This window comes from Mus caroli, chromosome 7 (genome assembly GCF_900094665.2).
Source record: "Mus caroli chromosome 7, CAROLI_EIJ_v1.1, whole genome shotgun sequence".
Classification (NCBI taxonomy): Eukaryota; Metazoa; Chordata; class Mammalia; order Rodentia; family Muridae; genus Mus; species Mus caroli.
Window position 1 is genome coordinate 116,722,034 of NC_034576.1, and position 12,978 is coordinate 116,735,011.

Sequence of the window (12,978 nt, forward strand, 5' to 3'; positions counted from 1 at the left end):
CATCAGCCTTATTCTGAACAATTTTTTTAAATATTTTATGATGTTTTAAAGAAAAATAAGCAAGAGACCACAGATAATTTTCAAAGCCTATACTCTGTTCCCTTACAAAAATGTTTTTTTCCAACCATTAGGAAATGTTGGAGTAGTGATCAAATAGATAACACATTATTGTTGTTGTTGTTATTATTATTATTATTAATTATTATTTTGCAGCCTTTCATTTGCTGCTACAGCCATGAGTATGCTCAGGCTTCAGGAGGGGCTTGACTTTTTAAATGGTCTCTGCTGAGGCAAAAAGGAGGTCTGGATGGACCCCAGCGAGACCAATGAGGTTGCCAGTGCCAGTCCTACCAGGAGATCTGGAAGCTGATCAAAGATGGGCTTTATCATCTGTAAGCCTGTGACTGTCCATTCCAAGCTTGATAGCAGGGAAATACAGCTTGTGCAGGAGGAAGGGCATGTGTGTGAGCATAGCAGAATGCCTTTGTGTGAATGCCTGAAGAGAAGGTGGGGTGGGTGAGAAGGATGAAGATCCTGTCCTGGCTTCTCAGAAGATACTGTGAACTGAAGATTGGCCACTGCATGTATCATAGCCTGCTCGAAATGTGTTTAAAAAACAAACAAACAAACAAACAAACAAAAGGGGATTCTCACAACCAACCCTTGCCACATATACCTGTATACATATACCTGTAACAAGAAAACAAAGAGGCCATGAGTTTGAATGAGAGGTAGGGGACATATATGGGAGAAGTTTTTTGTTTGTTTGTTTGTTTGTTTGTTTTTTCGAGACAGGGTTTCTCTGTATAGCCCTGGTTGTTCTGGAACTCACTTTGTAGACCAGGCTGGCCTCAAACTCAGAAATCCACCTGCCTCTGCCTCCCGAGTGCTGGGATTAAAGGCGTGCGCCACCACGCCCGGCGAGAAGTATATTTTAAATTAAAAAAAAAATTAAATGTACAAAAAGAGTCCTTTTAAGGAGGATGAAACTAAGAAATATAGCTCCTCTCTCTGTATTCAGAAAGTGGCCTTAGTAATATATAACATAAACCAGTCATTAAAACAAGTCTTAAAAAAGATTTTTGAAACCAAAAGGAATAAGCCCAAGGATAAGAAACAATATAAGTAGTGAAGTATTAAGAACATTTTAGGAGTTAAAACAAATTTAAAGGCTTCCTCAGTATTAGGGTTCAAGCCTTATAGAAAATGGCAATTATAAGGAATTAGTTATGTCAAAAGAAGAAACTTACTTATTAACTCAAAACAGTTCATAGAAATAGATTGTCATGGCCATGGTAGCTCAGTCATTTCAAGTTAACCATCTTGCTGAATGCAGTGACTGCTGTATTAGACAAGCCTGATAGGCAGGAAGCCTTCTAGGAAGAAGCAGAGAAAGCAAGGCTGGGCTGAGAGTTACACCAGTAGACTTGAAAGAAAGAAACAAAAGCAGGCACTACTTTTCATGTATTGAAAGGAGTCTACTTTGATTCTTGTCAACCATTTCCTTAAATGTAATTTATAGGGTGTAAAAAGTTGTGAAGGTTTGTCCGTCAGAGGAATAGCTGTACACAGACTTCAGCTTAAGATGATGGTGACTCTTGGGGGTGGGTATGGGGTGTCTGCTTATAGCTCACTTTTCTTACATTTTCAGTGACATGCTTTTGGATCTGTTTTTCCTTTTTATGATATTTCTATATTTAAATTTTTAAATTTACTTATGTGTATGTGTTTGTCTGTATGTGTGCCATGTATGTGCAGTGCCCATGGAGTCCAGAACTGGGAACTGGATCTTCTAGTGTTGGAGCGACAGGCAGTTGTGAGCCACCTGATGAGGGTGCTGGGATTTGATCCTGGGTCGATCTGTGAGAGCAGTGAGTGCCCTTAACTTCTGAGCCATCTTTCCAGCCAAATAATAAATATTTAAAGGTTAATATACGTTACTGTAGTGCTTTTGTTCTGAAAATGGTTTAGCCTTCAGATTGCTCAGTTATGGAGTATATAAGTTAATGAAGTAATATGAAAAGAGATTATTTTTATTTTCATCTCTCCATTCCCTTTCTGAGATTTAAGCTGTTGTAGCTGTCATCAGTGGAGAGGGTGCAGCTTGCCTCTGTATGTGTTTGTTCATGGCAAGTGACTCAGTGTTCTTTTACAGATGATCCTCTGGGACTGGGACTTGAAGCAGTGGTGTAAACCTCATTACCAGGTGAGTATGTACCATGCTGATGTACGCCAAAATCACCCATCCTTTAGGTAAAGCTACTCTCATAGGATTAGTGTATAATAAAATGTTCTTTATTTGAGCTAAAAGTTAGAATCTTCATAGAAGTAGATTTGTAAAAGTTTATTAAATATAAAAGAAAAAGAAAATTAAATACATAGTTGTTTTAAAAGTACTTCTAATATAATCATTGACCAAAATTAACTAATATCTTTTTAATAAGGATGAGTTGTTTTTTAAAATTTTTTTGTTTTGTTTTGTTTACTTTTTGGTGTGGGACACTGATGTACAACGGAACAGATTTCAGGCCATATACAAAACACTAAATCAGCTGGTAAAACATTTTATTATAAGGGAAACAAAATGCTCTAATTTCATTTCTGAAAAATACTTTGTACTGATTTGTAACATATGTACAGAAAAGTTGAGTGTGTGGATTTCCACAAACTAAACCTCCCGTTTAACTAGTACCATGTAACAGCAGAGAGAATTGCTGTGGCCTCAGAGCCCCACCCACTGGATCCCCAGGGGGAATCCCTGTCCTGACTTCTAGTAATTGTTTCTTATTTTCTTTCACACTTTATATATGTATGTATAAATGGAAATGGAATGATGTATATATTGAGTTCATTTTTATCACTTAAGCATTCTATATCAGAAAGTGAAAATAGGAGTATGAGGAGAAAGAGAAAATAACTTGGAAACACATGTTGTATTTTATACACGCTGCTAAGTTTTTATTTTGGTAGATCTTTTTAAATTGCAAATGTTCACATGTGTAGTCTACTCTATAAAATTGTATTCCACATGGCATCTTGAAACACGCTTTTTCACAGTGAGAGAGATCTTAAGTATTTAATTATTTCTGTTACAGGAATTTGAACCATCCTCAGCTTTATTTCACTAGTTGTCTCAATATCAACTTTAAAAAAAAAAATCAATGCTTCTTTGAATGGATGATTTTTATTTTGTATTTAAATTTTTTTAGTTTATTTTATTATTTTGTGTGTTATGGCTACATATATGCCTGTGCACCATGTGCATGTTTCAAAGACAAGAAGAGGATGTCTAGAGTTACAGAAGGTTGGGAGCCACCATGTGGGCACTGGGAAATGAAGGCAGGTCCTCTGGAAGAGCAGCAAGTACTTTTAACTGCTGAGTCATCACTCTAACCCCTGAGTTTTTGTTTTTGTTTTTGTTTTTTTTCATGACACAAATATTTATTGATTAATTTTCTTTAATAATATGTTTACATGTTTATATCATGCTGTGTAATACTGTATGTTGGACCTATTTCCCTTCCCATAATCCTCCCCTTTCCCTTCCAGTAGTTCCCTTTATTCCCATGATAGTTGTAATTCCACTTTCTTTTTAAATTAATTAATTGATTAATTAATTTACATCCCAATAGCAGCCTCCTCCCAGTACCCCTTCACTCAGATCCTCCTCACATTCCTCCCTCCTCATCTCCTCACATGCTACACCTCCCCTGCACCCCTTTGTGGCACATCAAGTCATTGCAGTGTTAGGCACATCCTCTCCCACTGAAGCTAGATAAGGTAGTCCAATTAGGGGAACAGGATCCACAGGCAGGCAGACAACAAATTCAGGGACAGCCCCTGCTACAGTTGTTGAGGGGCCAGCATGAAGACCAAGCTGCACATCTGTTATATATCTGCAGGGGCCCTAGGTCCAGCCCATGCTCACTTTCCCCATGGGTAAGAACCAATCCCTGACACTATTAATGTTACTCTGCTGTGCTTGCAGACAAGAGCCTATCATAACTGTTCTCAGAGGCTTCACCTAGCAGCCAGTAAAAAGAGATGCAGAGGCCCACAGCAAAACATTAGATGGAGCTTACATTATGGAAGAGCCGAGGGAAGGATTGAGGGACCTGAAGAGGACAGGGACTCCACAGGGAGACCAACAATCACCTAACCTAGACCTTTGGGGGCTCCGAGAGACTAAATTTTACTTTTAAACAGTATGTGCAGTAGCCACAATTACCCCTAAAATGAAAATGTCCTCTGGACTTTGGTAAGCAAAATTATGCTACCACAGTAGTCAGATAAAATCAAGGAATAGGCCACACCTGACTTGAAATGGAATATTTCCTTGAGTAGCTATTGTAATGGACTTGTTATCATTCATATCCACAAAGATCCCCAGTTTCCAGTTAAAAGAGAATCTAAATTACTGGCAAAGTCTAAAGATAAATAAGTAGTAAGGGCATAATGGGCTTGTTGACAAGCTTGTGTGTGATATTAGGCATCTCTGCCCTTATCAAAGTGTAGCATTCATTTCTAGAAGGACACAGCTCATAAATGTACAATCTGATGTCTTTTCTCATACTGAAGAATTAACATTGCCAATCTCTCTTAGGCCATCTCTGATCATTCTTACAGAATAATTTCAGAGATGCTTAATACTTAGTAGATAGCTTAATACTTAGTTTTATTGAAATTACATGAGCTCACATCTTTATTTAGTTCTGATATGTAGGAGGATAGTATTTCAACCAGTTCTCTGTGGAAAACAGTATTACTCTCAAATTATTTTCAATAAGAGAGACAAGTTAGCATCAGACCAACTCTTGGCCTAAAACTAGAAAATCTGAATTAAATACTATAGCATACATTCAAGGCAACACAGCACAGCCAAGTATTCAGAGCATGAAAGGGCAAAGACTCATAGCTAAGGCAGAAGATAGACATGCACGCAAAGGAAGCAGCCCAAGTGCTTTCTTCTCCAACCCCTTTGGACTGAACTGCAGAAGCAAGGTAACCACAGAACATTATCCTCTGGAAAGACACAATAAGGTGCACACGTTGTACAGCATCTTAGTCTAAGGCCTGCCACCTGCAGAAGATGACCTGTAGCTGCCTTAAATCAGACTTTTTTAGTATTAAACTCTCTGTGTAACAAATACATATTTTTTCCCTCTTTTTTTGTTTTGTTTGTTTTTTAGAATTCTGGAGGTGGAAATGGAGTTGATCTTTCAGTGCTAAATGAAGCTCGCAATATGGTGTCAGACCTGCTGATTGACCCAAGCCTTCCCCCACAAGTCATTTCTTCTCTGCGGAGTATCAGTAGCTTGATGGGTGCTTTCTCAGGTTCCTGTAGGCCAAAGATTAATTCTTTTACACCATTTCCTGGATTTTATCCCTGCTCTGAAGTAGAAGATCCAGTTGAGAAAGGAGATCGAAAACTTCACAAGGTTAAAATACAGTAATCATCCAGCCTTATTTATCTCATTTAATGATTTGTCTTCATTAAAGCATTCCTCTAAATGTTATATAATACACTCTTTCTTTTCCAAAGATCAGCTTCTTTTGTATCATTCTGCTGGAGCTTTATAGCCAGTTATGAATGAAAGTGATTCTGTACTCACTTTTCAGTCATTTCTTCCCAGGGCTGAGGAAATATCATGCTTCTAGCAATTTTTATTTTAAGTATCACTGTTCTATTTAGCAGTTGCAATTTATATGCTAAGAACTATTTGATATCATTATAGTAAGAAGTAGATAGCAGCAAGGAACTTAAGTCTAGGTTTATATAAAAGAGATCATATCATTAATCTCTTTTCATTTATAGAGTCCTGTAATTACATTGGTTGAACCAAGAGCAAATGGCCATTATAATAATATTACTTAATGATTTATAGCACTATTACTTAATGATTTTTGGAAATTCAAAACCCTGACTCTCTTTACTTCCTGGCATTTTTGTAGCTCAGGGAGCACAGGTTTTTCCATAATTAGATATGGAATTAATTTTGTCTCGGTACTTAAAAATAAGATTTACTTTAGAAATTAATACATATAGAATATATTAACTTTGTACACATTATGCTTGTTTATTGTGCTGTTATCTATTGTTGAATTGTGACACCTCTCCAATATCTAAAATTATAAAGCTTTAAAGCTAAAAATATTTTAAGGATTACTGTAGTTCAGTTGTTTAGAACTAACCAAGAAAATATAAAATTCAAATAACTTATTTTTTAAAATTGTACTAGTTTATGCAGAACCTAGAAAAGGAAAATATGGAATTTTTGAGTTAATTTGATTTTGTCAGGTCTCAACATTTGGGTTTATAAATGTTGAAAAATAAAGCAAGGACAGTTACAGACTTTAAAACTATTGATCATCTGGGTCATAGATAGTTAATTGATGCTTCTGCTTTCATAAAATTTAGCAAATAGTGCCCATATTCACTAGAGTTCATTTCACAACGGTATTGATTCGTGTGACTTTTTAGTACACCACATAATTACAAGCACCAATTCTAGTGCTAGCCTTGAGTTTTCACCCAATATGAGTTTCTTTTTCCTTTCCCACTGACATTTATTAGTCTAAGGTAGTGATTTTTGAAGGGAGTAATTCTTGAAAATTGTGATCATTAGCAGGGTGTAGCGGCGTCCTCCTGTAACTGCAGCACTGGGGAGGTGGAGGCTGAGGACTGGGTTACATACCAAGACTTTGCCCCAAAACCTTAATAAAGAAAACAGTAATATTCTAATCAGAAAAGCCCCATTGAAAGCTTTATTATAGTGTGTAGAAAAGTTTTCTTGTATATTTAAAAAAACATTTTAAACACAATATTAATTAAGCAGAATGTCTAAATAACTCATTTCCTAGGCTTTGTAGATAATTACATTATTTAGAGTGCTGGAATCTGCTGATGTAATTCATTTAAAAACAAGGAAGTAACAATTTTGCCTTTTCTTTGTGTTCTTTAAACTGCTTATTAGAATTTCATATCTAATTTGTCTCTGATTTTGGAAAAGTTTATAAACAAAGATTTATTTTAAATCAGAAAAAAGTCTCAGAATTTGTGAAAAAAATAGTAAAAGAAAAGGGGATAGGGACAAATGATTCTCTTTTTTATTAATTTACTTATTCACTTTATATCCCGATCGAAGCCCTCCTCCTCCCAGTCCCACCCCCACTAGTCCATCTCTCCAGTACTCCTCTGCTTCTCATAGAATGAATTTATGAAATTCCTAGCCAAATGGATGGACCTGGAGGGCATCATCTTGAGTGAGGTAACACAATCACAAAGGAACTCACACAATATGTATTCACTGATAAGTGGATATTAGCCCAAAACTTAGGATACCCAAGATATAAGATACAATTTGATAAACGCATGAAACTCAAGAAGAATGAAGACCAAAATGTGGACACTGTGCCCCTTCTTAGAATTGGGAACAAAACACCCATGGAAGGAGTTACAGAGACAAAGTTTGGAGCTGTGATGAAAGGATGGACCATCTAGAGACTGCCGTATCCAGGGATCCATCCCATAATCAGCTTCTAAACGCTGACACCATTGCATACACTAGCAAGATTTTGCTGAAAGGACCCAAATATAGCTGTCTCTTGTGAGACTATGCAGGGGCCTAGCAAACACAGGAGTGGATGGTCACAGTCAGCTATTGGATGTATCACAGGGCTCCCAATGGAGGAGCTAGAGAAAGTAACCAAGGAGCTAAAGGGATCTGCAACCCTATAGGTGGAACAACATTATGAACTAACCAGTACCCCGGAATTCTTGACTCTAGCTGCATATGTATCGAAAGATGGCCTATTCGGCCATCACTGGAAAGAGAGGCCCATTGGACTTGCAAACTTTATATGCCCCAATATAGGGGAATGCCAGGGCCAAAAGAATGGGAATGGGTGGGCAGGGAAGTGGGGGGCGCTATGGGGGACTTTTGGGATAGCATTGGAAATGTAATTGAGGAAAATATGTAATAAAAATATTAAAAATTTAAAAAAAAAAGAAGGGGACGTCCCCTGGGGTACCAGTATGCCCTGTTGCATCACCTCCCAGCAGGACTAAGCACATTTTCTCACATTGAGGCCCCTACAGGGGGATCCAAAGGCAGGCAACAGGGGACAGATAATTCAGTACAAACATTCTTTTGTTTTGTTTTGTTTTTAAACATATGTTACAAACTAAGAAAGCCTATTTAAACCTAAGTCAAAGAAAGCAACAGTTTGTACATCTATCTTACTGCACACTTTTACAAAATCAGTGTTCTTGTGAAAACATAAATACAGTATTTAGCTTTCTGATGTAGTATCTCTTGTGGGGGGAAATGTATAAAGCAGACATTATATCAGATGTATATCATGGGCACATTTATTTATAATAGTTTAAGAAAAGTATTCCCTTTAACTGAATGTTTAGATCAATTGAGAATTTACTCAAAAAGTTATCGTAAAATAACGTTTAAGATGTTCTGCACTTAATTTAATAATTAATTTTAAAGGTAACTGAGAACCTGGAGCTTTTCCACATTAGTTATCACTTATTTACCTTTTGCTAAACATATAAAAAGTGGCAACTACCCTGGACCCTACCTTGTACTCTGAAGTGAATTTTTAGGACCATTTTTGTTTTGTTTTGGTCTTTTGTTTTGTTTTGTTTCAGTTTAAATCTTTTTTTTCCTTTTTTATTAGATATTTTCTTTATTTACATTTCAAATGTTATCCCCTTTCCTAGTTTCCCCTCCAAAAGTACCCTATCCTCTCCCCTTCCCCCTGCTCCCCAGCCCACCCACTCCCATTCCTGGTCCTGGCATTCCCCTATGGCATAGGGCATAGAGCCTTAACAGGACCAAGGACCTCTCCTCCCATTGATGACCCACTAGGCCATCCTCTGCTACATTTACAGCTAGAGCCACATGTTCCACCATGTGTTTTCTTTGATTGATGGTTTAGTTCCAAGGAGCTCTGAGGGTACTGGTTAGTTCATATTGATGTTTCTTCTATGGGGCTTCAGTCCCCTTCAGCTCCCTGGGTATTTCTCTGGCTCCTCCATTGGGGACCCTGTGTTCCATCCTATAGATGACTGTGAGCATCCACTTCTGTATTTGCTGGGCACTGGCAGAGCCTCACAGGAGACAGCTATATCAGGCTCCTGTCCAGGACCATTTTTTTAAGCTCTGATTTTTTTCACTCTTGAAACTATGAATAAAATGTAAAAATTTAAAAAGTGTAGTTTGTCATAAGAGTTCAGGAGCTTTTGAGTAAGAATAAATAGTTAACAATGTCAAATGTGGAAATTGGAAGTGGAAGTAGAAAGTTGGAAGATTTTCAAAGTTAAGTTTGTTTTACCTGTACGTATTATATTGATTTGTGATGTGCCAGTATATGCAACATATTAAAGGATGATAATTTAGCTGTTTTAAAATTATTTGACAGGGATTGAGTGGCCGAACCAGTTTCCCAACTCCACAGCTGAGGAGGAGCTCGGGAGCCTCGGCGGCGGCGGGGCTGACTAATGAGCACTGTTCAAGGTGGGATCGCAGCAGTGGTAAGAGGTCTTACCACGAACTCAGTGTTTCAAGGTAAAAGTCTGAGAACCTTTTCAGTGTAAAGCATCCCCTCTTTTTGGACAAGGTTTGAAGTAGTTTTAAAATCAAGAAAGAATTGTTGCAGAATATTTAGGACAGTGTAGGCAGTAATTCTTAAACATGGACTCTAGCTAGTGTTTAAGTTCTCGTGTCAGTCAGAGATAAAGTATTGGAAGTTAACTGTAAGGCTAGAGAAATACAACTCTAGGGGTGAATGCAGGCTTCTAAAGAGAGAGTAGCACTATAGATAACTTGAAGCGCAAGTTTTAACGCGAGAGAAGTATTGCTCAAAGTATTATTCCATAGAAAAGAAAGATCAGAGAATTCCAGAAATGGTTGGAGTTCTCTTTGGAATGGGGTTACTACCTTTTCTGTTTTTATGTGGGTTTTCAGGTGCATGGTAGGGACAGACAGTTTTGGGTTACATCGTTTTTGTTGAACCTGTGTAGCCTACTTTACCAATAATAGTTATAATCAAGAAACTATTAAAAAGAAGGTAAAAACTTATCAAAGCTTCGGTCGGCTGGGTACAGAGGATGTTGGAGCCTTTAAAACCGTATCCATGAGTTGGCTTCAGTTCTCAATTGTTCTCAGCTTTCCTAATACAGTGACCCTTTAATGCAGTTCCTCATGTTGTGACCCCCCAACCATAACATTATTTTTGTTGCTACTTTATAATTTTGCTACTGTTATGAATAATAGTGTTAAAAATCTGTTTTCTGATGGTCTTAGGTGACCTCTGTAAAATGGTCATTAGACTCCCAGAGGGTCATGACCCGCAGGTTGAGAACCAATGGCTGAGGGCAACTAAAATCAATTTAGCATCCTGGACCCTTCCGATCTCTACTGCAGAGGCTCTAACCTAGAGCACTGCCACATGCTAGGCACACTTTCTACTGTCAATGGTGGTGCACCTTTCAAATTTATGGAAGCAGTCACCAATCGATTGTGTAGTATGTCAGTTACTGACTTGGAAAGGACAAATTATATTCTCTAGACTTATCATCATAGTTGCTAGTTTAAGGTGGCAAAAATGTTTCAAATCCTGTTTCCACATACATATTATATAATCCCTTGAGAACTGGCTTGAAATGAAAACTGCTAAATCAGAAATCACAGTTAATTTAACTGTGAGGCTGGGAAAATACAGGAACTAAAAATTTATGAATATTAAATAAGTGACATTTCCCCAATAACAGAGGATTCAGTTCTTATTCTGAAAGCCATGAAAGATGGATAGAAACTTCTTTTCAGTCATTTATCAGGGTTAGTAGAATTGTAATGAATGGAAATTCCATGTTAGGCCACACAATCTTACTACTGAGCAGGTGTCAAGCTAAACTTTATTTAGTGTGAGCTGTGTAAAATTACACATTTGAGACAGTAGATGGCAGGATTGGTACATAGCTGTTCATATGTTAAACTGTTAGGATTTATATGTGAAATATTATCAGATAATTATAATTTCCACATTCTTTTATGGTTTGTTAACTTGAATTTTGTTGTGTTTGATCAAAATAATTCCTTTCTCATAAAACTTTAATGTATACAACAGTAGAGTCAAGTATGAATAATTTATAGTACAGAAGAATGAGAAGCCGCAAAAATTTTGTCTTGAATGTAAACATGATAGTTTTTTCCTCTAATTTATTTAAAAGTATTTTTTAGCTTTATATCATTAAGAATAATTAATTTTTGTTCATTACAATTGAATTTCCTATACCACTAACTACATTAAATTCACTTTTTTTTTTTTTTTTCTGAGACAGGGTTTCTCTGTATAGCCCTGGCTGTCCTGGAACTCACTTTGTAGACCAGGCTGGACTCGAACTCAGGAATCTGCCTGCCTCTGCCTCCCAAGTGCTGGGATTAAAGGCGTGCGCCACCACCGCCTGGCTTAAATTCACATTTATTTGTATAAAACATATTGCAAGATTGGCAACAAAACAAAACAAAACAAAACTACTTTCCTTGTTGCCTAGTGTGAGCCTTTGACAACTTTGAAGACTATATGTTGAAATTCCGTGTTCTAAGTTTCTAAAAATAGGACAAATCTTGCTGGTGGGTTTTCAGGGTTATTTCTCCCTGAAAAAATTATATTGTGGAGAGCTTACCGTGAAACTCCTCAATACTCGGCACGGTGGCAGTTTTTGCTTTAATGAGAACACAGGAATATAATTTAATTGAAATATAAAGTACACTCTACTTTTTTGTTTGTTGATTTGTTTTGTTTTATTTTATTTTTAGTAGAGCTTTAAAATCTTGGCTCTTACTGTGGTACAAACTCAAAGTAAGAATAATTTTTAGACATTGGAATTCATTGTAGTAAGGCTGTACTTCAATGTCCCTTACATCACCAAAGGATTTTACCTCCATAGTAGCTAAGCTAAGAGTTGACAGTTCTGCTGCGCCAAGGGATGAATTGTAGACATGATTATTTGGATACATATTTCCTGCAATGGTCAAAGCTGTTTGACTTGAATGATTGTATCATTCTCAGCCCACTGGGAACAGGTTACATTCATTTAAGAAATGGTGTAAAGGCATTTATCAGCTGTTTCAATGAATAGTGTTTCTGCTTGGAGGGTGGCACAGACATTAGGTGAGGGTAAGATTCTGGTTCATTAGCTGTGAATGATTTTGAAAAGCATTCATCTCAGAAAAAAAAGTAACTTATAAGGTCCTTTTCTTCAAAATTGATACAGTAATTATAAGCAAAACATTCAGTTTCACTTTTTATTGTTCTCTTACAAGCCACCTCCCAAATTAATTGTCTACATTTTTTTGGCTGTATAAATAACTTTGAAATATGTAAGCTGTTCTGAAAACCACAATCCTACTAATAGAGAGGCTGAGATAGGAGAAGCATGATTTCAAGACCATTATATGGCACACAGCAAGACACTGCCATGTACAAACAAGCTGAAAGTGTATATGGATTGTACAGTATTGAATCTGTTTCTCCAATTACCAAATTAGAGAGACTGGATGATAGCCAACAAATTTCTAATTCCTCATATTTTTGAATTTCAATTGATTAGGATATGTTGGTAATGTTAATTTTCATATTAAGAGATATTAAGGAAAAGTGATTGTTACTTCCTGTTATTTTTGTTGTTAGAGGTGGAATTATGTTTGTGTGGGTTTGCTGAAAGATTACTTTCTTGCTTTTTCTAGGGTGCAGTTTCACCCCTTGTGTCTGTGTTTTCCATCTACTTTTCTTTGTAGGGCTGGATTTGTGGAAAGATATTGTGTAAATTTGGTTTTGTCATGGGATATCTAGTTTTCTTCTCTATGGTAATTGAGAGTTTTTCTGGGTATAGTAGCCTGGGCTGGCATTTGTGTTCTCTTAGGGTCTGTATGACATCTGCCCAGGATCTAGCTTTCATAC

General features: G+C 36.9%; 1 protein-coding gene across 2 annotated transcripts in view; it reads left to right on the forward strand.

Moving 5' to 3' along the window:
- Positions 1-12,978, forward strand: part of Pde3b (phosphodiesterase 3B) — a 122,657-nt gene that overhangs the window by 71,211 nt on the left and 38,468 nt on the right. For both annotated transcript variants that reach the window (XM_021167016.2, XM_029480048.1), the window contains exons 2-4: positions 2,156-2,206; positions 5,190-5,438; positions 9,436-9,581. In XM_021167016.2, coding sequence (XP_021022675.1) covers positions 2,156-2,206; positions 5,190-5,438; positions 9,436-9,581 — 446 coding nt within the window. The remainder of the gene's footprint in view (positions 1-2,155; positions 2,207-5,189; positions 5,439-9,435; positions 9,582-12,978) is intronic.